Below are 24,025 nucleotides of genomic sequence, written 5' to 3'. Positions count from 1 at the left end.
TCCCGGCCGCTTACGGCGGACGGCGGGCGGCGGGCGTCGGGCGGTGGGGACCGGGTGCGGCGGTTGCGTCGGCATCGGCGAGAGCAGCATGGATTGGGGCACCGAACTGTGGGTGAGTCCGATCCTCCCGGCTCCAAGTTCTTCCCTTCCTGGGGTCCAGACCCCCGCTTTGCCCCCTACAGTACCCCAGCGGGGATTCTGCGCTTTCCCTTCCACCGACCCCTGGAAACCCCGCTCTCCGCCCTCATTCGGAGTTTCCCAGGGCGTTTCGGAACTCCGGGGAGCAGAGGGCCACCTTGCAGGAGCGGCGTAGGGAACTGAGGTACGGGGTTGAGTCAGGAGGGCAAAAGAAGTTCTAGGACCAGGCCGGGGCGGCTGGGAGAGGTCACCTATTTTGAGCGCCCTGGCTGGGCCGGCGGCTTATCTTACGGCCCCTGGGTCCCTGCCCGCCGTCCGCCTGTCCGGCCTGGGCGGGGGAGGGGACCCTCTGGCCACTTACAGCCCCACGTGGGACCTGGAAGTCCAGACCGCCCTTTCGTCTCCTCTAATCTACTACTAGGGGCTTGGGACGCCGTAGGGGGGAGGGGGCTGCGAGGATCGGCCTCGCAGCCCCCTCCCCCAGCCCGCCCCGGGCCCTGGGAGGGGAAGCCACCCGACCGCCTCAAACCTCTGCTCTGGAAGCCCCAGGAATTTCCCCCTCTCCTAGCTGGGATATATGACCCCTCCTCTTTCTGGGGTGGTGGTAATCCTGGGTTCCTGGGCGCCCTGGGGTAACTAGATAGCCCCTCGTGCCAACTCTGGGATTTCTTTTGGAGGTGCAGTGGAGTCAGTGAGGGAAACCAAGTCACCCCTCGGGGGGGACCCGCGGAAGCATGGAGACCGGGAGAACCTGGTGCCTGCTCTCTGGCCGTTCTGGGGGCCCCCCAAGCTGCGGGGAACCCTGTCCCTCTGGCCCTGACTCACGCCGGGCCGGCCGGATTTTCCGGAATCTGGGGGGGATTAGGGGAGCCGGGGCAGGGGGAGTGGCCTTGCCCCATTCCACACCCCTGTTGGACGTCTGGAGAGGGGACACTGTAGTCCGGCTGGGGCCCCGCCCCTGTTCCCTGGCCCTTCCTGGGAAGGGGAGGGGGTTCCCGCCGGTTTCCTGCTTACCCCCACCCCACGCCGCTCCGGGGCGGGGCCGGGAAGCCACTCCTTCTGGGAGCTCAGAGCCTGGAGGCTCCCCTGGGCCAGGTCAGCGGGCTGTGGGGTCCCAAAGTCTTGATCCCGGTCCTCCCAATCCCCCACTAGGATCAGTTTGAGGTGCTTGAGCGGCACACGCAATGGGGTCTGGACCTGTTGGACAGATATGTGAAGTTCGTGAAAGAGCGGACGGAGGTGGAGCAGGCTTATGCAAAGCAGCTGCGGTGAGACTCTAGGGTGGCCGCGCCCTGGGCTTCGGGGGAGCGGTTGGAGGGCTGGGGGCTCAGTCTTCCTGCCTCTCTCCGTAGGAGCCTGGTGAAAAAATACCTGCCCAAGAGACCTGCCAAAGATGACCCTGAATCCAAGTAAGAATGAAGAGGGGAGGCAGAGTTAGATTTGGGAGGACTGGGGTATTGGATCCTTTTCCTCTCCCTCCATTTGGGCCACCCAAGCACTCCTGGCTTCTCCCCCCAGTTCCACTTAGAGGTATGAGCTGGGAACCAGGAACCGTATTACCTGGGTTGGAATTCAAAATCCACTACTTTCTAGCCGAACTGCTTTGGGCAGTTGACTCCAGTTCTCCGCCTCCATTTTTCTTGCCTATTAAATGGGAGAGGCTCCAACAGTTATTAAATGAATGACTCTGAGCAAGTGACATAAGTTTTGTGCCTCTGTCTTCCTCACTGTGAACTGGGGATGATGATCACAATACTGATCATAATGATAATGACCTTGTAGGGGCTCATTTGAAGATTAAGATAATGTGTTAAAACAATGCCCAGCCCATTTCACTTTATTCCAAGTCCCCAGTTCCAGAATCCCCAAAGCTCTAAGAATCAGAAGTTTTTCTGGGCACCTATCCAGAGGCAACCTCTGACCTGAACTAATTTGACATTAATTACATTAATTGCGTTCTTGGTTTTTATCCCACTGAGTGTGAATGTTAATACTTATCATTGAGAGTTCCCGTTGTGGCTCAGCAGGTTAAGAATCTGACTAGTATCCTTGAGGATGTGGGTCAGTTCCCTGGCCTTTCTCAGTGGGTTAAAGCCCTGTGTTGCCATGAGCTGTGGTGTAGGTCACAGATGGGGCTTGGATCCTGCATTGCTCTGGCTGGGGTGTAAGGCCTGCCAGCTGCAGCTCCAATTTGACCCCTAGCCTGGGAACTTCCATATGCCTCAGGTACAGCCCTAAAAAGAGAAGAAAAAAAATCTCATACAAAAACGTTTATTAGATGCTGCCACTAACACCACTAGGGTAATGTGAAAAGTGATATAAGCATCATATCCCCCTCTGAACCCCCCTCAAAATCCTGAGAATTCTGAGTTCCCCCTCAGCGGGTGGGGATAAGGGAGATTGGTTAGAATTTATCATTGCTTCTGGGTGAATGTTTTGGGGCTTACACTCTTCTGGGGCATATGGCTTCCAAGGGCCCTGACCCCTAGCCCCTGCCCCCTTGCCCCCACCCCAGGTTCAGCCAGCAGCAGTCCTTTGTGCAGCTTCTCCAGGAGGTGAATGATTTTGCAGGCCAGCGGGAGCTGGTGGCCGAGAACCTCAGTGTCCAAGTATGTCTCGAGCTGGCCAAGTATTCGCAGGAGATGAAGCAGGAGAGAAAGATGGTGGGTGATGCCCTCCTTGGGACTTCCCCAGGGCCCTGGCCATCCGGCTGAGCCTTATTACCCCCTTCTTTCCGTAGCACTTCCAAGAAGGCCGCCGGGCCCAGCAGCAGCTGGAAAGTGGCTTCAAGCAGCTGGAGAATGTGAGTTTGTGCATGGAGAGAAGAGGGGCACTGGCCTTGAGCAGTGGGGTGAGGGTGGCTGATCCATGGAGGTACCCCCTTGGTCTGGCCTGGTCCCCCACCTCCACTGTGGGTTTCCCCCTCCATGTGCTGGGTGACTTCCCACCTGTCCCTGAAACCTTAGTTGGTGGCTCCTTCATGCCGGTCCTGTCCTCTACACAGAGTAAGCGTAAATTTGAGCGGGACTGCCGGGAGGCAGAGAAGGCAGCCCAGACAGCTGAGCGGCTGGACCAAGACATCAACGCCACCAAGGCTGATGTGGAAAAGGTGCTTGTGCAGTCTGAGGCAGGCTTGAGGGGGGGGCAGGGCCCAAACCTAGCAGTGACCCCTGCTTTCATATTCCTCAGGCCAAGCAACAAGCCCACCTTCGGAGTCACATGGCAGAAGAAAGCAAAAATGAGTATGCGGCCCAACTCCAGCGCTTCAACCGAGACCAGGCTCACTTCTATTTTTCCCAGATGCCCCAGATATTCGATGTGAGTGTTCCAAACTCACAGCCCCACCTCCCCCCCAAACTCTAAAATTAACCAACTCCTACACATTTGTTGAAACCCCAGCTGCAATGCCCTAATCTCTAAATTGAAAGAGAATTAGAAATGAATAGTCACAGTGCACTCTGCCTTTTCTCAAGCTATTCGTTCTGCCTGGGTTGTCTTTCTTTCCTTTTGAAACTTCTATTTATTCTTCCAAGCCCCAGCAACTACCCCTCAGGAAGATCTTGAATTTCCCTTCTATTATAGCCTTCTGCTCTGTGCTCTGTCCCAACCCTTGGCCTGGTAATATGTGTGCTGGGTCTGCTTTTCCTTCAGATCCCTGGCTTTATATTCACCTCCTTTGAGAAGCCTTTCATCATTCCCTAGGCAAGGGTTGGGGGAGTCCTCAAATTCCCCTCTGAAATCTCCCTGGCTCCATGTTTCTTCTCTTACCACATTGAGCTGGAAGTCTCTCTGTTCGAGTTTGTGTTTTCCTTGCCAGACTGGGCTTGGGGCTGGGGCCAGTGTGGGTCTCCATCATGTATGTGGAGTGAATCCCTGCCACCAGCCCCTCCATCAGCACCCTCTGAGAAGCCTGCACCCTCTAAGAAGCCCGCACCCCCTGTCCCTGCAGAAGCTTCAAGACATGGATGAACGCCGGGCCACCCACCTGGGGGCTGGGTACGGGCTCCTGTCGGAGGCTGAGCTGCAGGTGGTACCCATCATCGCCAAGTGTTTGGAGGGCATGAAGGTGGCCGCCGAAGCTGTGGATGCCAAGAAAGTGGGTGGCAGGTGGAAGGAGGGGCTGGAGGGGGCCCGGGGGCCAGGTACCCCGTCTTGCCCCTGACTGCCCCCACCCCAATCCCATCCCCCAGGACTCCCAGGTCCTAATTGAGTTGCACAAGTCAGGCTTTGCCCGCCCGGGCGACGTGGAATTTGAAGACTTTAGCCAGCCCATGAACCGCGTGCCCTCAGACAGCAGCCTGGGTACCCCCTCGGATGGCCGGCCAGAGCTCCGAGGCTCGAGCCGCAGCCGGGCTAAGCGCTGGCCCTTCGGCAAGAAGAACAAGGTGGGGGCCGTGGGCCCTTGGGGTGGAAAGGATGGGCGTGAGTGGGGACAGCAGGGGCCCCAACTGAGTCAGCCCCAGCCACCGGAACGCTGAGTCCCGGGCAGGAATTTTCCTCTTGGCTGCTGGCCCGGGCTGGAGGGAAGGAAGGCGGCCGGGCGATTGGCCTGGGAGTCCCCCGAGGCTGAGTAGGGGGGGTAAGGAGGGGGTGCCTGTGGCGTCTGTCTGCTGCTTCTCAGGATGCTGGGAGAAGACCTGCTTGGGAGATTCAGGGCTGGGTGAAGGCTTGGGACACCCAACCTCAGGAGACCCCCCGAGTCTCTCCACTCCATTGATGGCTTTCTGGGCCCCCAGCCTCAGGCTGTTTTCTCTTGGGATTTTTGGCTTTCAACGGCAGGCACATACCTGGATACTTGTGGCTTAAACCTCTGGCATCCTCCTCTCCCAGCTAGTTTATACCTTTGATTCCACTTTGGGTCCCTCTTGACATATTTTTTGGCACCTCTCTTTAATCGATACGTGCAAACCCCCCAGCTTAAACCCCAGCTGTAACCCTTTTGGTATTTCATGCCTTTGAGCCTTCTCTCAATCTTGCCCTTGACCTCTGTGGCCCCGTATTTGTCTAAGACCTTGATTTCTTCCTGCTTCTCCCTCCACCTTCTAGACTGTGAGCCCGGAAAGCTGGGGGTGTTGGTGGACAGATACATAGGATGCAAGAGGCTTGGCAGACATGGGGGGAGGGAGGGGGCCGGCCTTCTGGCTCACAATCTAACGCCCTCCCACCAGCTCCCAGATTTTTGTGTTGCTCTTTGCATGCATTTTCTGTGTGTGATTGTGCATCTTAAGTTGTGGTTTTCTTACTTTTTTTTTTCTTTTCTCCATTTGGTTTTTTTTGTTTTTTGTTTTTCCTTTTTTCTTTATCGTGTCCACCCGTCCGTCCGTCCGTTCATCCGTCCTTGTTTTCTACATCCACCCACCCCTCCTGACCCATGCCATCCCTGGCCCCGGCCGGTAGCCACGCCCCCCACCCCTCTCCCCACTGGGGGGCCCCCTGCCCTCGGCATTACCTAACGGACCCCCGTCCCCCCGCTCCGGCCTCGACCCTTTGGCCATACTGAGTGAGATCAGTAAGTCGGTCAAACCGCGGCTAGCATCCTTCCGCAGCCTTCGAGGCAGCCGTGGGGTAAGTGAGGCGCCCTGGGAAGGAGGAGGGGGCGGCCCCAGCCCGCCCAGCGGCCGGGTGGCGGGACCCTGGGCTCGCTTCCTGCCGCTGGCTGGGCCCCCTCCGTCCATGGCCCCCACCTGGACCTGCTTTGCTCTGTGCATGGCCTTTGCCCCCCAAGAACCTTGGGTGGGGAGGAAGGTGGACTTGGTGTGTCTTAGGAGTGTCTTAGAGCCCGCGAGCTCAGCCTCTGTGTTCCCAAACTCAAGTCTTCTTCCATCTTGCAGACGGTGGTGACCGAGGATTTCAGCCACTTGCCCCCAGAGCAGCAGAGAAAGCGGCTTCAGCAGCAGCTGGAAGAACGAAACCGTGAACTTCAGAAGGAGATTGACCAGAGGTGAGGTGAAAGGGTGGGACAAAGGGAAATAATAGATGAAATTTCATCAAAATGCTACTCGAAGGTCTCTCCAACAAACCCTGGGGTCCCGATGGGTTTACCTGTGATTCCTACCACGCTTATGAGAAACAGTTGCTTCCCATCTTACAGAAGTCATTCCAACAAACAGAAAGAGTGAAACCTGCTAGCTCGTTGCCGAGGTTGGTGCACTTGCACTTCTAAAATTGAGCTAGTGGAGTTCCCGTCGTGGCTCAGTGGTTAACGAACCTGACTAGCATCCATGAGGACGAGGATTTGATCCTTGGCCTCGCTCAGTGGGTTCAGGATCTGACATTGCCATGAGCTGGGGTGTAGGTCGCAGATGCGGCTCAGGTCCCGTGTTGCTGTGGCTATGGTGTAGCCCCGAAGCTACAGCTCTGATTTGACTCCTAGCCTAGGCATCTCCATATGCCGCAGGTGCAGCCCTAAAAAGACAAGAAGACAAAAATAAATAAATAAAAATTGAGATAGCAAGAATTCAAGAAAATAAAATTATGGGCATATTTAATTCACTTATGATCTTAGATGCAAAATCCTACCCAAGCAATTCCAATGGCATATTGAAAAATAATAATACATCATGTGGTGGTGATGATTGCACAGCAGCATCAGTGAATTTAATGCCACGGAACTGTATGCTTATAAATAGCTCAAACCAGAAACTTTATATTACGTCTTTTTTTTTTTTTTTTTGCTTTTTAGGGCCGCACTCGCAGCATATGGAGGTTTCCAGGCTAGGGGTCAAATCGGAGCTGTAGCTGCCAATCTACACCACAGCCACAGCAATGCAGGATGTGAACCACATCTGCAACCTGCACCACAGCTCATGGCAACACCAGATCCTTAACCCACTGAGCAAGGCCAGGGATCGAACCTGCATCCTCAATGGATGTTAGATTCTTTAACCGCTGAGCCACAACGGGAACTCCTATGATGTCTATTTTATTGCAATAAAAAATATTAATGAAAAGACCAAAAAAAAAATCATGATCAGTTGGGTATTAGCCCAGTAATGCAAAGATGGTTCAATATCAAAAAAAGTCTAGTAGTTTCACTACATAAATTGTCTATAAGAAGAATGCATATGGTTATTCATTTAATAACTTAAAACACTTAAAATCTTAACAATAAAAAAACCTGCCAGATTAAAAAAAAAAAGAAAATCTTTACTCAGTCTTTCCAAGCAACAAGATTCTCTTCCCAGTCCTCTTACATAATAAGAATGACGTCTGCCACTTGTGGACAGGCGGCCAAATTATATTTTGCCGTTTGCCCAGAACCTCTTGTACAGGACGGCTTTTATTGGTATAAAGTTCCATGCAAGAACCCTATCATTCCTGAGTTTTTATGGTGTGGGGATTGCGGGTGCATATTCTGGAGTCACGATGGACTGGCCTTGAATTCTAGGTGTTTTCAGGCCTCAGTTTCCTCTTCTGTGATGTACGTCAAGTATTAGGACTGGAAAGAAGTTGAACCCAGGTTGAACATATTCCAAAGGTCTGTGCTTGTAGCCATTCCTGTGTATATAGGCCTGGAGGAAATAGGGACCCAGGACTAATGATTATAATAATAATAACACCTAGCATCTATAGTGTCAGGGTATGCCAGGCACTATTCTAAACTCCTTACATAGATCATTAGAACTCCTGTTTTCCTGAGAGACTGAGCAGAAGTGAGATCCTGATCGTTGAATGCCCAGTGGGGTTCATGGTATGTAGTACTCACTCAATGTCTAGCTCAATAAATAAAGGCACTCTTCCAATCTTACACAACTCTCATGAGATAGGTATAGATATATAGATGTCATGTTTCCTTTATTCTTGACTACGCCCACAGCACGAAGAAGTTCCCAGGCCAGGGATTGAACCTGAGTCACAGCAGAGACCCAAGGCACAGTGACAACACCAAGTCCTTAACCACTAGGCAACCAGGGAACTCCACCATTATTCTTATTTTTAAGGCAAGCATATTATGGGGTTCCCTGGTAGCCTAGCGAGGTAAGGATCTGGCATTGACACTGCTATGGCTCGGGTCCCTGATGTGACTCCAGGTTGATCCCTGGCCTGATCCCTGGCTTGGAATTTCCACCTGCCACAGGCTTGGCCAAAAAATAAATAAGACAAGCAACTTCATGCAAACTCCCACAGCTAGGAAATGCCCACCGTGGGATTTGAACCCAGGCCGTGAAGCCCTGGCTGAGCTCCTTGACACCGAGCCCGAGCCTGTTATTTTTTGTTGCATCACATGAGATTTTTTTTCTCCTCTGTCTGTGTCATCCTAGGGAAGCCCTGAAGAAAATGAAGGACGTATATGAGAAGACACCTCAGATGGGGGACCCAGCCAGCTTGGAACCCCGCATCACAGAAACCCTAAACAACATTGAACGGCTGAAATTGGAAGTACAGAAGTATGAGGTCAGGGAAGACCCTGGGGAGGGGCGGGGCCGGCGGGCCTGGCTGAGTCACTGCCTAGGGGACAGGGAGGTGCTGGGGGTGCTCCAGCTGTTTCTCATCACCGCCTTGGGTGTGCATGGCTGATCGCAGGAAACCTCCAGGGCCCAGAATGGGCTAACCCTGGAGGCCTGCCCTGGAGCTGACGGTGGGGTCCCTTCCTCCCAGGCTTGGCTGGCAGAAGCCGAGAGCCGGGTCCTAAGCAACCGAGGGGACACCCTGGGCCGGCACACTCGGCCCCCAGACCCCCCAGCCAGCGCCCCGCCAGACAGCAGCAGCAGCAACAACGGATCACAGGATAACAAGGAGAGGTGAGCAGGGAGGCCAGAGTGTGTGTCTGCATCCGGGCCCAGGAGTGATGAGGAGGGGTCCTGTCCTCACCGGCTTTGCCCTCTCCAACCAGCTCTGAAGAGCCCCCTGCAGAGGAGGGTCAGGATGCTCCCATCTACACGGAGTTTGATGAGGATTTTGAAGAGGAGCCCGCATCGCCCATAGGCCACTGTGTGGCCATCTACCACTTTGAAGGTAAGGACAGCCTGGGTGGCGCATCGGTGGCTTCGGGGACAGCATTTTTGGCTAGGCTCTGTTTAGGTTCACCTTGAGCAGATCTGAGCCCACCGCCACCCCCCACCCCCCACCCCATGACAGGGTCCAGCGAGGGCACCATCTCCATGGCCGAGGGCGAGGACCTTAGTCTCATGGAAGAGGACAAAGGTGACGGCTGGACCCGGGTCAGGCGGAAACAGGGAGGTGAGGGCTACGTGCCCACCTCCTACCTCCGTGTCACGCTCAACTGAACCCTGCCAGAGGCGGGAAGAGGGGGGGTTGTTGGCTGCTGCTTCTGGGCCATGGGGGGCCCCAGGACCTACGCACTTTATTTCTGCCCCCGTGGCTTCGGCTGAGACCTGTGTAACCTGCTGCCCTCCCCCCCACCCTGCCCCAGAGCCCCCACCCAAGGGACCCACTGTGCCTTCCACCATCGATGTACATACTCATGTTTCCCATCTTTTCTTCCTGCCACTCGGCTGGGGCCATTTTGTTTTATATAAAACAATTATGAAAAGCTCTTACAGTCTGTGTCCTATTAGGAGATTCTGATACTGGGGCTGGAGATTCAAACACCACCCTCCCAACGGCGGCACCAGGAAGGAGGAAGGGAAGGTGAACTTGGGCACACCTTGGCATCCCCTGCCCCTTCCTGGGGGGTTGGGTGTGTTGATAGGGAGGAGGGTGCCAGATGTCACCCCTTTGGTGTTCTGCTATAGCTCACTGAGAACAGGTCACACCTGTTGAGCCCCTACTGTGTGCCAGGCATTTTCCACCCATGATCTCATTCGAATGCTGAGCTTTAATCCCCATGACAACCCCTGGAAAGTACACAGTCTCACTTTTATGTTGAAGGCGGGGATAGAGAGAGAGGTCAAGTGATCTGCTGGAAGTCACACAGCATTTAAAATGGATTTAAACTCTGGCCTCTTACAGATCTGCGAGTTCTCTTTAACATTCAAAGCCTCACATTCACCACTTGTGGGATATGTTGAGGGGGGTGTGGGCATGGGCGGTGAGAAAGGGCATTCAGAACCTCCAGACGTCGGGTCTTCTCATAGGCGGAAGCAGGCTGCCCTCCCTTAGGATTCGTGCGCAGTTTTAGGGTGCAGGGTGCGTTCTTGCAAACCAGGACCCGTCCCTTCTGTGAAGCTGGGTGCAGGTCCCACTGCATTTGGCTGCCTGAGGACACTGGGGATCCCTGGAAGACTGGGTATCGCCGCGTGAAGAAGTGGATCTGTGCTTTCAAAGGTCAGGCTCCAGGCGCTGCGACAGGACACTGAGGACGTGCTGGAACTTGTCGAGACGTGTGACCCACGGTGCCCCAGCCCCTCTGCTTCCCCAGAGCAGCCTCCGCAAGAAACCGGTGGTCAGGGCCTCTTTCAGCTCAGGGTTGGGCTGGAATCCTGAGGGCGGAGCCAGGTTAGCTGGAGGCGTGGCCAGGCACCTGCCTTACCCTCTGACAACTGCCTGGTCCCCTTGGGACTTTGACCCAGCAGGGGCCAGGAGGGATTCTGTCCCAGGTTATCCGGACTACTGGGCAAGGTTAGCGGGGAGGGGGCTCCTGGGTCTCTGCAGGGAGTGGGATGGGGGTGGCTAACGGGCCCAGTGGAAGCGGGCTCTGCCAGGAGTGCATGGGAGCAGTCTGTTCCAGGTGCAAGATCCTGGTGGCCCCACCTTAGGGCTTGTGCCTGGAGATGGAGCTGCCCCGGGGGGCGGGACTTGGGGTCCAGGCTACCCTATGCGACAAACCTGTGGGGGTGGGGGTGGAGTTGGGCCTAGTTGGAGGGAGAAGAGTGCTAAGTGAAGGCAGGAACTACCCAGGTGGGAGATTCTGGAAGCTGGGCTGCCCCAGAGAGGTGTGGCTCTGAGCTCAGAGGGAGCGCAGTACCATCAGGTTGAAGGACTGAATCATTTTGGGGGGATCGAGATCCTCTGGAGGCAGGACCTTCCCAAGTGTGAGAGAGTGGGACTCTGCGGGCGTGGCTCTGGGGGGATAGGGCCGCCCTTTAGGGGCGGACGGCACCATCTGGTCTATTGCAGCATGCTTGAGTCGAGAAACACCCACCCAGGGCGGGGCCGTCTCAATTTGGGTGGGGCCCTCAGTTTGGGAGGTGTAGCGGGAGGCTCTAGTCCCTGGGCCGGTGGGTTTGGGGGTACCGGGCTAGAGCATACGGCGTGTTCCTAAAGTCAGGATCCTCTGGCAGCCGGGCGCAGATGGGGCGCTCACCTCGCAGGCGCCGGGCTGTCGCCTCGCGGAATCTGGGCGCGTCCCGGGCCATCTGACGCGCCCGGTCCAGGGTGCGCAGCAGCCGCTCGCAGCTCTCGTCCAAGGGCCCCGGGACTTCCTCGCCCTCCAGCAGGCGCACCACGGGTGCCACGTGCGGCAGCGCCACCTCGCCCGGGTCGCAAGGTCCTGTTGGGGTAAGGGTCTGGGCTGGGCTAGGGGCAGAGGGTGGGTCCTAGGGTGAAGTGGGTGCGCCATACATTGGGCCGAAACACCCTAGGACAAAAGCAAGGGGTGGAGTTTGGGTCAGATACGAAGTCTAGAGCAGGACCGAGTCAGGGGAGGGGCCCAGGGAAGGGGCGGAGCCTAGGAGATAGTGAGGGCGGGGCCTAGGGATCTGGTCCTGGACCTAGCCTCGCACAGAGGGCGGGGGCTAGGGCGAGGGGGCGGGGCCTTGGACCCAAACAGCCGGCTGAATGTAGGGCGGAGGTGGAGCAAAGGACAGAAACAAGGGGTGGATTTTGGCTGGAAAGAGACCCAGAGGCCAGAGAGCCTAGCACAGAGCTGGATGGGAGTCAGGGACCAGGCCTAAGGCGCGGAGTGGGGTACTAAAACCCCCGCGGGGCTTAGAACCGGATTGAGGTCCTGATTAGAATTACCACTTATCTAAAGATGCCACTCACCGGTGCCCTCATCCAGCGTCCGCATTAGCGGCTTCAGCTCCTGCTCGAAGGCCAGCGCAGCCTCCGTGTGGCTCCTCCGGAGCTGGCGCCACGTGCGTTCCAACCGCGACACCTGGAAGAAGAGACCCGAGCCCGCCTTCTCTCCACTCTTCCCCATCACTTGCTCTCTGGCCTCGTCCCGCATCCCTGCTTCCTACGCACCTGGGGCATGAGCAAGGCGCCCATGACCGCAGCCAGTCCGGGCAGGTCCCCCGCCACCCCTGGCCGCAGCGCCAGAGCCAGCTCCACCAGGCCCTTCAGGGCGGCAGCGCGCTCCTCCAGCGGTCCCGCGCAGCCCAGCACTGCCAGCGCCCCCGCCAACGCCAGCGTCTCGAGCCTGCAGAGGCGGAGGGCAAGGTTCTGGAGGCCGTGGCGGGGTTTGCGATGTGGGGGTGAGGAGGGAGAGCAGGTGACACAGCTCATCTCCCCTCCTCCCTGGGGGGCCGTGAAAGGGGGGGAGGTTGAGGACCCTAGGGATTTTAGGTGGCTGCCTTACCTCTCCAGCAGTTCCAACCTCAGGCGATGTCCATGGGGAAGAGTGAGCAGCTCCAGACCAGAGGCAACCCCCATGGCGCCCCGCTGAGCCTTGGTCACCCCCAGGAGGCCTGTCGCCTGGCGGTGGGGGAGGGGTAAGAGTAGGGAGTTCAGAGGAGCAGAATGAGTAAATGGGTATGAGGTGAGACTGGGCCATGCCCTGGCTTCAGCCCTACCTGGTAGGGGACCCACCTGGCAGTCCACCAATAGCAGGTGGAGGGCAGTGCTCCCAGGATGGTGCTCCAGGAACAGGCCACGGAGAATGCGCAGGGCTTTAGGTTCCAGAGGCCGATTCTGGGGGCCCAGCAGGCAGGAGAGGTTGTCAGGGGGACAGAAAGAGACCTCACCCTGTGGTCTTGCAAAACATCTTTGCTCCTCCTCCTCTTCCTCTTCATTGGCCTCCCACCATGGTGCCTCTGGCTCTGGGCAGCTGTGGCCAGGGGGTGTTCCATGGACCCTAGGCACTCGGGGCACCAGCTCACAGTACGTTGGGGAGCGTCCAGAGGCATCAGGCAGCATCAGTGAAGGTGTTCGAGGTGGCTTGGTTGGTGCCTTGGCATGAAGCTGCCCATCGGAGGCCCTCAGGTTGTCACCAATGGACCCCAGGAGAGCTGGAGTCTTTAGCAACACAGGGTCACTTCCTGTCCGAGGCAATGCAGATGCGGGCACAGTGGAGGCTCCTGGGGGTCACACAAGAGAGGGTAAAAGAGGTCCACAGAGAAAATAGCTGGTTGGGGCTTTGTGGGGTACCAACCTCCAGGTTCATTCACTCGTTCAGCCAATAACCAGGTACCCCACCTAACCTGGCGCAGCTTTGGACTTGAACGACTTCACCAAAACTCCTCTAGCCCATATGGAGTTTTGCAAATTCTGAATGCTAAATTTTAAATTTGAATTCTTTGTTCTTGCCCCTCGGTTCCTGCATTGCTATAGCTGTGGCATAAGCCAGCAGCTACAGCTCTGATTCAGCCCCTAGCCTCAGAACCTCCATATGCCGTGGGTGTGGCCCTAAAAAGCAAAAATAAATAAATAAATACTCACTCCCGTCTCCATACTCCTTACTCTGTTCTACTTTAATTTTTGCCCCAAAGCATACATAATTGACTAATTTTTGTTGTTCATGGTCCTTCTTCCTCTAAAAGGATGTTGGCTCCACCAGCGCAGGGATCTGTGTCATTCTTGTTCATTGATGTTATCACAGCACTTCATACAGTCTCAGGCATGTCACGAGACTTTGGGCGGAGGGCAGGGCCGACAAGGCAGTCAGGACACAAAGGGGACTCTTCCTTTATGTAGGATTATCAGGGTCGGCTGCTCTGATGAACTCATGTTAGATGAGAAGGAGGCAGTCAGGTAAAGGTAGGGAATGAGCTTTTTCCAGTGGTAAGAATAACAAGTGCAAAGGCCCTGAGGCCGGAACACATTCGGCAGGTTCCAGCAACTGTAAAAAAGACTGTGTGATTGACGTGAAGAGGGGATGTAGCAGGAGTTATTAGGTCAGCCATGGTTAGAGCATATAGGGCTCCTTGAAATAATCACAAACCCACATTTTATTTTCTTCTTCTTATTTTTGGCCACACCCACAGCATGCAGAAGTTCTGGGGCCAGGGATGGAACCTGTGCCACAACAGAGACCTGAGCCGCAGCAGTGACAATGCCAGATCCTTAACTTGAGCCAATAGGGAACTCTGGAACTCCATAAACACATATTTTTAAAAAAATTTTTTTACAAAGTTCCTGTATGTTTTTAAATTACTGTGACAACATGAAGAGTATTACCATCCCTTTTTTCCAAAAGGTTAAGTCCCCTGCTCAAGTTTGCTTAGGTAGAGCCTGGCAGAGCCATCCCTGAGCTCTGTGCTGCCCGGGAAGCCCCTTACCTGGTCCAGGGTGGTCTTCTGTTGGGTGCCCCACATGCTCCAAACCCACAGGCTGACTGTCACTCCGCTTCCTAGCCCTGGGGGAGCAGAGATGGGGGAGATGTGTAGTCCTATTCTGAGCAGGGTCACCCCCGACAATGCTCAGAAAATCTTACATCCTTGGATCCCAACCGGGGGCTGGTCATTCCCCCAGGGGCACTTGACAGTGTCAGGAGATATTTCTTGGTCATCACAACTAGGGCGTGGGGTAAAGAGGATTCTACTGATATCTAGTAGACAGAGGTCAGGGATGCTGCTCAACATCTTTTTTTTTTTGTCTTTTTGCCTTTTCTAGGGCCGCTTCCACGTCATATGAAGGTTCCCAGGCTAGGGATCGAATCGGAGCTGTAGGCACCGGCCTGCACCAGAGCCACAGCAATGCGGGATCCAAGCCGAGTCTTTGACCTACACCACAGCTCATGGTAACGCTGGATCCTTAACCCACTGAGCAAGGCCAGAGGTCGAACCCACAACTTCATGGTTCCTAGTCGGATTCGTTAACCACTGAGCCTCGACGGGAACTCCGCTGCTCAACATCTTATGATGTGCAAACAGCACCTTATAACCATGAATAATCTGGCCTAGGGAGCTCCCTAGTGGTCTAGTGCTTAGGACAAGGCACTTTCACTGCTGTGGGCCAGGTTCAATCCCTAGTCTGGAACTGAGTCTCAAATCAAGCCACTTCATGCTGTGGCCAAAAAAAATATTTTTAACTTTTTTTTTCTTTAGGGCCGCACCTATGGCATATGGAGGTTCCCAGGCTACGGGTCCAATCAGAGCTACAGCTGCTGGCCTGGGCACAGCAACGCCAGATCTGAGCCGTGTCTGCGACCTACACCACGGCTCACGGCAACGCCAGATCCTCAACCCACTGAGTGAGGCCAGGGATCAAACCCACAATCTCATGGTTCCTAGTTGGATTCCTTTCCTCTGCATCACGACAGGAAGTCCTTTCTTTTAAATTTTAAAAAGTGGAGTTTTTGTTGTGGTTCAACCAGATCAATGGTGTTTCTGCAGTGGCAGGAACATGGGTTCAATATCCAGCTTGGTGCAGTGGGTTAAGGATCTGGTGTTGCTGCAGCTGTGGTGTAGGTTATAGCTCTGGCTTGGATTTGATCCTTGGCCCAGGAACTTCCATATGCAGCCAAAACAGAAAAAGCGAAAACAACAACAACAAAAGAATAATCTAGTCTCAAATGCCAATTGTGGATAATGCTCAGGTAGAGAACACTGGGGGTTACTGGGTGTCATCTAGGAGAGAGGGAGCCTGTGAGTACCTGAGTGGCTCTGTCTGGGCTGGGCTTTCTGAAAGGCTGTTCTCACTAAAGCTGCGTCGAATTGGTCCTTGTCGCATCACTGGCCTAGAGGCCACAGCCCCCGTGGCCTGGGACAGTGGACGCTGGCCAGTCACATAGCTGCGCACCAGGGCAGGCAGGCTTGGGAAACGCTCATCCTCCAGCTGAAAGAGGGCTGTGGGCCGGCCTGGCCGGGGACGCAGGGTCACTCGGAGCACCTCAAAGTGTAGGGCTGAGCCCCGCCAGCGGCAGGAGATCACAGGGTGGCCCCCTCGGGACCCGGATGCCCGAACTAAGAAGTCACCATCTTGCTGGAGAAGAGCCTCAGCCTTCTGGGGGTGGAGGAAGAGGGGGGGGGGGCGGGTTAGGCATGAGCCCATTATCAGTAGTTAATGATGACTCCCCACCATCACTCCCCCTACCCAAGAAAAGCCACCCTGGATACTGGATAGTTTTGTGCCAAACCATTTCTTTTCTCATGTAGCCTCTGGACTACATTTCCCCGGCTCCCTTGCAGTTAGAGTCATCATGTGATAAGATCTGGCCAATGGAATGAGGGAAGAAGTGCTCTGGGGAATTTCCAGACCCGGCCCATAAAACCCTCCTGTACAATCCTACAGGTTCTGTCCCTTGTCAGCTGATGTCCCCAAAGCCCTGGGGAATGGAGGAGGTACAAGATGGACAAGACTTGGATCTGACTCATTTTGGAGCTCTGCATCTCCACTCCTCAAACACCTTGGACTGTGACATGAACTAGCCCTTAAATGTTTATCAAGTCTGGCTGGTGACATCTTGGGACTGTTTGTTACAGCCACTATCTGACACTGACTAATGCAACTTCCAACTTGAGGACATGCGCTGAGTTTGCTATGAAATGTGGCTCCCAGAAAAGCCATTAGCTAGATCCTTCCAAACAGACCGTGACCTTTAAATCCACCTTTATAAAAATAGTCAAGCAATTTTACACCAGTCATGGTGGCTGGTGTGAAAACAGGAGCCTAGGATCATAACATCAGAGAGGGGCAAAGCAGAGCTGGTGTTGGGGGCTGGGGACTGGATAATTTGTTCAACGGACACATGTACACACCTTATTATGTGCTAGGCACTGTTTTGGGTGTAAAATGTATGAACTCACTTCATCCTCTTTTTTTCTTTCTTTCTTTTTTTTTAGGGCCACAGATGCAGCATATGAAAGTTCCCAGGCTAGGGGTCCAGTTGGAGCTATAGCTGTTGGCCCATACCACAGCCACAGCAACTCAGGATGGGAGTGGCATCTATGACCTACACCACACCTCGCAGCAATGCCAGAACCCACAGAGCGAGGCCAGGGATCGAACCTGTGTCCTCATGGATACTAGTTGGGTTTCTTACTGCTGAGCCACAATGAGAACTCCTGCCTCTCATAATTTGAGTGGATTGCCAGAGTCCTGGGACTCCTGAAGGTGGCCCTTAAGTTAGAGATGAAGGTGAGGAGCCTTGTATTAAGAGGGAGATGGGGTCCAGGAGGGACACAGGATGCCTGGGATCCACAGAGAGAGAGACAGCAGAACCAAGGGGTGGTTTGAATGGTCATTAGGCCCCTCTTCAATCCCTGTTGCCATCCTCAACACCATCTCAAAGGAAGGGATAATTTAAACCCAAGAAGTGACTTGCCACACCAACCAAGCTTCAAGACAGTCCCTAGCCTCCCAGCCACCCCTTCCAATAGACCTTGACCCTAAGCCCCTCATCTGGGTCCCCAGAGTCCCCACTAAGTCCAAGGTGGGAAAGACTCCCATCAGATGTACTGAGGTGCTGTAGGAGGCAGGGGTACCTGGCGGGACAGGGGGCCATGGTACCAGGATTGACCAGCCAAGTCCTCTCCATCCTCTGGCACCTGCATGGAGCTCTTGGGGGCAGAGGGTGCAGGGGCTGTGCTTTGTACTTCCAGCAGGTATCAGTCTTCCTCATCTGTAAAATAGGAATAATTATTCTTTCTTTCTGAGTGGCTGGGTCAGCCCTTTCCACATCTCTCATAGTTTTGAAGACAGCAGCCCACATCCTATCAAGTCTTAACAGACAACTCTCTCTCTATATGTATAAATATATATTATATTTTAGAGCAGTTACTTATACTCAGATTCTATCTATCTATCTATCTGATCAGTTTAAAACTGAGTTATGAGTAACTTTTTTATTTTTTTGTTTTTGGCTGCCCTGCAGCATATGGAGTTCCCCAGCTGGGATCAGATCCAAGCCGAAGTTGCAACCTACACCACAGCTGCAGCAATGCCAGATGCTTTAACCCACTGTGCCAGGCTGGGGGATTAAACCTGTGTCCTGACGCTGCAGAGACACCACAGATCCTGGTGCACCATAGCAGGAACTCCAAGTAACTTTAATTTAGAATAGGCTATGGTTTCATGGAACGAGTCATGCATTTACTGGGATTCTTGCAAAGGGAGAAGACTTTCACATCACTTTCAAATGTAATGCAATTTTTTTCTGCCCTTTTTTTTTTTTTTTTTTGGCCTCTCCTGCAGCATGTGGAAGTTCCACCAGGGATTGAACCCTTGCCACAGCTGTAACCACAGCTACAGCAGTGACAACACAAGATCCTTAACCTGCTGAGCCATGAGAGAACTTCTGTAATGCAATTTTTTTGTCTTTTTGCCTTTTTCTGTTGTTGTAGTTGTTGTTGTTGTTGCTGTTGCTATTTCTTGGGCCGCTCCCGCGGCATATGGAGGTTCCCAGGCTAGGGGTCGAATCGGAGCTGTTGCCACCGGCCTACGCCAGAGCCACAGCAACGCGGGATCCGAGCCGCGTCTGCAACCCACACCACAGCTCACGGCAACGCCGGATCGTTAACCCACTGAGCAAGGGCAGGGACCGAACCCGCAACCTCATGGTTCCTAGTCGGATTCGTTAACCACTGCGCCACGACGGGAACTCCCTGTAATGCAATTTTTAATTCAGGGAGTTCCCTGGTGGTCTAGGGGTTAGGATTCAGTGCCTTCACCACTGCAGTGTGGGTTCAGTCCCTGGTCTGGGAAATGAGACTCCACATCAAGTCGCAGCACGCTGCAGACAAAACAAAACAAAACAAAACAAAAAAACCCCAAAACAAACTAAAAAAAAGGTTTTTTAATGCAGATGACATATGCTCTGTTTTGTAGAAATTTGATTAAAGAATTCACAAACTGGGAGTTCCCGTCGTGGCACAGTGGTTAACGAATCCGACTAGGAATCATGAGGTTGTGGGTTCGATCCCTGCCCTTGCTCAGTGGGTTAACGATCCGGCGATGCCATGGGCTGTGGTGTAGGTGGCAGACACGGCTCGGATCCCGCGTTGCTGTGGCTGTGGTGTAGGCCAGGGGCTGCAGTTCCTATTCGACCCCTAGCCTGGGAACCTCCATATGCCGCAGGAGCGGCCCAAGAAATGGCAAAAAGACCAAAATAAATAAATAAATAAATAAAAATAAAGGCGTTAGTTAAAAAAAAAAAAAAGAATTCACAAACCAATATTCTTAGGGCACCCATTCTGTGCCTGGCACCCATTCTACTCGCTAGAAGTGAACGGAATAGAACAGAATTCCTGCCCTTAGAGATGTTCTAACTGGGAAGACATGATTAGGAAGATAAATAAATAGATGAATAGCCACAGAGTAGATCAGAGAGACCTAAGTGGGAAAAGGACACCAGGAATGGGATATGAAGATTCAAATGGTAGAGTTAAGGTTTTCCACAGGGTGGCCCAGGAAGGTCTCAATAAAGATTGGGAGATTTTACCATTTATTTTTTTATTTGAAGAAAAAAGTTTTTTTGGCTGCCCCCATGGCATATGGAATTTCCCGGCGGGAATGAATCCAAGCTGCAGTGAATCCAAGGTATGGCTGTGACCTACGCTGCAGGTGCAGCAACGCAAGATCCTTAACCCAAGGCACTGGACCGGGGATCAAACTGGTGCCTCCACAGAGAGGAGCTGGATCATTCACCCACCAAACTACAGCAGGAACTCCCCAGATTGGGAGAAAATTGAGGGATCAAGTCAGGTGGTTCTCAGGGTGAAAGAAACTCCAGGCTGTGGGAGAAATTTAATTTACCAAAGTCCATAGCATCTCAGCCACCTATGTGCATGCTCAAGGATTTTTTTTTTTTTTTCAGGGCCGCATCTGTGGCATATGGAAGTTCCCAGGCTAGGGGTTGAATTGGAGTTGCAACGGCGGGCCTACACAATAGCCACAGCAAATCGGGATCCAAGCTGAGTTTTCGATCTACACCACAGCTCACAGCAATGCCAGATCCTTAACCCGCTAAGAGAGGCCAGGGATCAAACCCACATCCTCATGGATACTAGTTGGGTTCTTAACCTGCTGAGCCACAACAGGAACTCCTCAAGGATTCTTCGGTTGCACAGAAATCTAACCCAGGAGTTCCCTGGCAGCCTAGTGGTTAAGGATCCAGCATTGTCACTGCTGTGGCGTGGGTTCCATCCCTGGCCCTGGGAACTTCTGCATGCCCTGGGCTCGGCCAAATTTTTTTTTAATCATTAGGGAAAAAACCTAACTCATACATGGCTTTCCAATGTAATGCCATTTTTTAAGGACATTAAAAGTTCACATTTTTGTAGAAATGTCAGCAAACAGCAAGTAGGCATTTGCAGATTTTTTTATTTTGGAGCCAATCCATTTCATTATTATTGTGGTCAATCTCAGACAGTTTAGGATCCCGTTGATCATCACTCAGACCTCAGGCCCTGTGTGTCTCAAGGTTCTGCTGGAGAAAAATGCCCTGGATGGGAGAGAAGCTGGGGTTTACTTCTTGCTTCCCTGCCCACAAGGTCTCCAGGGTCTGGCAGGGTCTGCAGGGAAATAGCACCAGGATTCTTTTGACTTGAGTCAGCTGGGCTGAGGGCCTGAAATGGGCAGGAAGTTCCCAGACTGGCCCAAGGTGGCTTAAGGGGCGGGGAGCTGAGCAGAGCCCTGGCTCCAGGCGCCGCATACCTGAACGCCAGGTGTGTCTCCTGGATGCCTGTGCACTTCCTGTTTGTCAGCAGGGCCAGGCCTGGCCTTCATCTTAAGAGTCTCCTGGACTCCAGCTTCCTCTGTCTTATGTGCCCCTTAGTGGATGTGGCGGTGGGTCACTGACAAATCTCTGGTTAGTTCAGGGGGAGCTCAGCGTGGGCTCAGGTCAGCCACAGGCCAATTAAGTCATCCTCCTGCCCTGCATCCTTTGGAATAATTTCTGGATATCTGGGCAGGGGAGAGAGGAAAAGGGCAGAATCAGGAGAGGTGGATGGTAAGAAGAACACCTGGGGAAAAGAGGTAGGGGATTATTCATGCTCTAGGGATCACATACATGTAAAGAAAGGGACAGCCGCTCGGACAGAGACAGTTGGACAGAGGACTCAGATGTGAGCAAACACCGACTGGTTGAAGGCATACAGCATGCCAGACCCTGGAGAAACAGGAATGAATGAGACCAAGGCCCATCTGGTGGCCAAGACACACAACAAACAGAGACACAATGAATGAAGAAAATAATGTCTAAGGGTAAACAATGAAGATGATGAAACAGGGAGGTGTGATAAGGAAGGCAGGACAAGGCTGGCTGCCTTAGATAGGTAGCCCACCAGGTGACAAGGAAGCTGAGATCTCAGTGGAGGAGAGACAGTTATGCCAAGACGTGGAGAGAAAGCAGTCCAGGTGGAGGGTAGAGTACCTGCAAAGGCCTGGGGCTTGCTTTTTACATTTTATGTCAGCAGGGAGGCTGATGTGGCTGAGTGCTCTGAGCCAGGAGCTAAGTGGAGAGCAGTGAGGTCGGCAATGGGTGAGATGATGCAGGGACTGGAGGACTTCGAATTTTCATCTCAGCAGGATGGAAGGGGAGCTACGAAAGGGTTTGACCTGTACGAGGGGCACCATCTGATTTGTGCTTTAAAAAGATCGCTGGGGCAAAAGTGGAAGCAAGGAGGCACTCCATGTTGCACAGGAAACACGCTTGGAGGAGGACGCCCAGGTACATGGACACGCGTGAAGTACAGCCACCCAATCAGGTGACCCCTTTTACATTCCCGGACGCGCGTGGACAGACACCCAGATCTTTCCTGCGAGCCGGTGGCCCCACCTGAAAAAAAGAGGGCTCCCAACCCCAGTAATAAGCCGATCCTGGATCTGCCTGGGGCCCCTCACTTACCTGGGCCGGGACCCGCGGAGCTCCCAAGAACCTGAGGCCAGGCGGAAGCCTGAGGCTCTGAGGCTCCCCACCCCTCCCTCCCTGCCCCAGCCAGGTCCAGCCTTCACCAGCCGCGCCCGAAGGGAACCGAGCCCCATCACCTGGTCCCGCCTACTTAAAAACACTACCCCAGCAGGCCCCGCCCCTTCTTCAGCTGTACCTCCGGGGCTATCGCCCCGCCCTTTTGTTCTTGCTCCTCCTCCTCAGAAACGTCTTGGCGTTAACCACGCCCCCTTGGGAGGAAAAACCACCTTCCCATAGACCACGCCCCCTTGGGAACTCCTTAAGTATCTACCAGTGGGCCCCGCCCTCTCGGAACTTGCCCTGTCCTCCTCTGAGTGACCACGCCCACTCATTTCCTAGGCCCTCTTTCAGTTCCGCCCCTTACGACCCGGCCCCTTGATTCCGTTTAGGGCCTCGAGCTGGCCGTAAGCACCCCCGACCCCTGGGGACAGGGCATGGGGATTGTCTTCTAGCCCTTCCGGGTAGGGGCGGGGCGGCCCCTACCGGCCCTCTCGACCGGCTGGGAGTGACAGTGGCCGTGACGTAACGGGGTGCGCTTCCTCCTGACCGCCGCCCCCGGGTTTCCGGGAAGGAACCCCATTGAGGGTTTGTGTTTTGTGGAGAGAGATGCGGGAAAACACGACAGCTTCTCCCAGTAATCGGAAGTTGGAATTGATCAAAACTCTGGCGGGACGTGGGGGATAAACATTCGGGTGATTTCCTGGGTGGAGGGAAGGAGTGGAAGGGGGCTTCCATCATGCTGCCTGGAGACTAGCATGAGAAAGGTGGGAGGGATCCGGAACCAGAAAGAGGACGCTCTGGTCAAGTTTACTGAAGTCAGTAACAGAATTGAAAGCCACAGTGGCTGCTAACATTCATTAAGTGCTTACTGTATGCCAAGACTGTTACGCTTGTTGACTTTCGTCAATGCATTCCATTTTACATAGACCTCTCAATGAGATGGGTACTATTTTCATCGCCCCCACTTTCTGGATGCAGAAATTGAGGCATGCGGCAACGAAGTCGTTTGCCCAGGTTTGACACGGCTTGTGATTGGTCATTGGTCGAGGTGGGAATCAAGCCCAGAGCCCTGGAACGCTATCCTGTCCTCCTCTGAAACTGGCAGCCCCATCTCTGATCCCTACCATAATTGTAAACGGTGAAGATTACTGTCATTTTACAGATGAGGAAATTGAATAAAGAGCCATCGATGCTTGGGGATGAAAGTTTTGGTGCCTGTAGGACCGAAAATCTGGGAGTTTCCAGACTGGGCTTTCCCCCTTGTCAATGTGGAAGAGACTCCAGTCTCAAAACAGGCTGACTCGTGTCTTTTCCTTGACCCACTCTTGTCTGATTTTGGTACAGAGTAGGGGTATGTCCAGTGAAGGGGTATAGCGCCCCCTCGTGGTTACAATAATTAAAAAAGAAAATCCAAGGGGGGTACCTCCCTAAGGAGCTGTTCGCAGGGATTACTCACCTCCAGTGGAGTGAAGGTGGGGGGGGAGAGAAACCTCATAAACCATGATTTCAGGCAATAACAAGGGTTACAAAGACAGTAAATATTTGCTAAATGAGTGATGACTCTATCAAAGTCTATAAGGAGAGAGATGACAGGTGGCCAGGGCCATGGGGATAAATGAATGGATTTGGGATACATGTCAAAGGTAGAGCCAATGCTGTTTTCAACTATTCATTCATTCATTCATTCAACAAATATTTATAGAGTGGGAGTTCCCGTCGTGGCGCAGTGGTTAACGAATCCGACTAGGAACCATGAGGTTGCGGGTCGGTCCCTGCCCTTGCTCAGTGGGTTAACGATCTGGCGTTGCTGTGAGCTGTGGTGTAGGTTGCAGACGTGGCTCGGATCCCGCGTTGCTGTGGCTCTGGCATAGGCCAGTGGCTACAGCTCTGATTCGACCCCTAGCCTGGGAACCTCCATATGCCGCGGGAGCGGCCCAAAGAAATAGCAAAAAGACAAAAAAAAAAATTTATAGAGTG

General features: G+C 53.7%; 2 protein-coding genes across 13 annotated transcripts; one reads left to right on the top strand and one right to left on the bottom strand.

The window, feature by feature from the left end:
• Positions 1-9,638, top strand: TRIP10 (thyroid hormone receptor interactor 10). Of its 2 annotated transcripts, XM_047777330.1 has the most exons (15): positions 5-112; positions 1,291-1,406; positions 1,491-1,547; positions 2,654-2,801; positions 2,879-2,941; positions 3,143-3,247; positions 3,328-3,456; positions 4,088-4,234; positions 4,329-4,523; positions 5,536-5,703; positions 5,970-6,079; positions 8,400-8,532; positions 8,737-8,879; positions 8,972-9,093; positions 9,217-9,638. In XM_047777330.1, the coding sequence occupies exons 1-15, from the start codon at positions 89-91 to the stop codon at positions 9,363-9,365; spliced, it is 1,809 nt and encodes a 602-aa protein (XP_047633286.1). In that variant the 5' UTR covers positions 5-88; the 3' UTR covers positions 9,366-9,638. The 2 variants fall into 2 exon arrangements, with proteins under 2 accessions (XP_047633287.1, XP_047633286.1); XM_047777331.1 differs by lacking the exon at positions 5,536-5,703 and having other exon boundaries at positions 1-112.
• A 258-nt stretch (positions 9,639-9,896) lies between these two features.
• Positions 9,897-22,068, bottom strand: SH2D3A (SH2 domain containing 3A). 11 transcript variants are annotated; one of them, XM_047777321.1, is made up of 11 exons: positions 21,986-22,065; positions 21,512-21,679; positions 20,794-21,247; positions 17,625-17,761; positions 15,794-16,143; positions 14,478-14,554; positions 12,560-13,277; positions 12,226-12,400; positions 12,025-12,136; positions 11,345-11,530; positions 9,897-10,520 (listed from the first exon to the last, which is right to left on the bottom strand). In XM_047777321.1, the coding sequence occupies exons 4-11, from the start codon at positions 17,691-17,693 to the stop codon at positions 10,360-10,362; spliced, it is 1,848 nt and encodes a 615-aa protein (XP_047633277.1). In that variant the 5' UTR covers positions 17,694-17,761; positions 20,794-21,247; positions 21,512-21,679; positions 21,986-22,065; the 3' UTR covers positions 9,897-10,359. The 11 variants fall into 11 exon arrangements, with proteins under 11 accessions (XP_047633277.1, XP_047633278.1, XP_047633282.1 ...); XM_047777322.1 differs by having other exon boundaries at positions 21,512-21,589; XM_047777326.1 differs by lacking the exon at positions 21,986-22,065 and having other exon boundaries at positions 12,560-12,675; positions 12,790-13,277; positions 21,512-21,979.
• Between the last annotated feature and the right edge of the window lie 1,957 nt (positions 22,069-24,025).

Source organism: Phacochoerus africanus, chromosome 4 (assembly GCF_016906955.1).
Source record: "Phacochoerus africanus isolate WHEZ1 chromosome 4, ROS_Pafr_v1, whole genome shotgun sequence".
Taxonomy (NCBI): Eukaryota; Metazoa; Chordata; class Mammalia; order Artiodactyla; family Suidae; genus Phacochoerus; species Phacochoerus africanus.
This window is presented reverse-complemented; position numbering and strand designations above follow the sequence as displayed.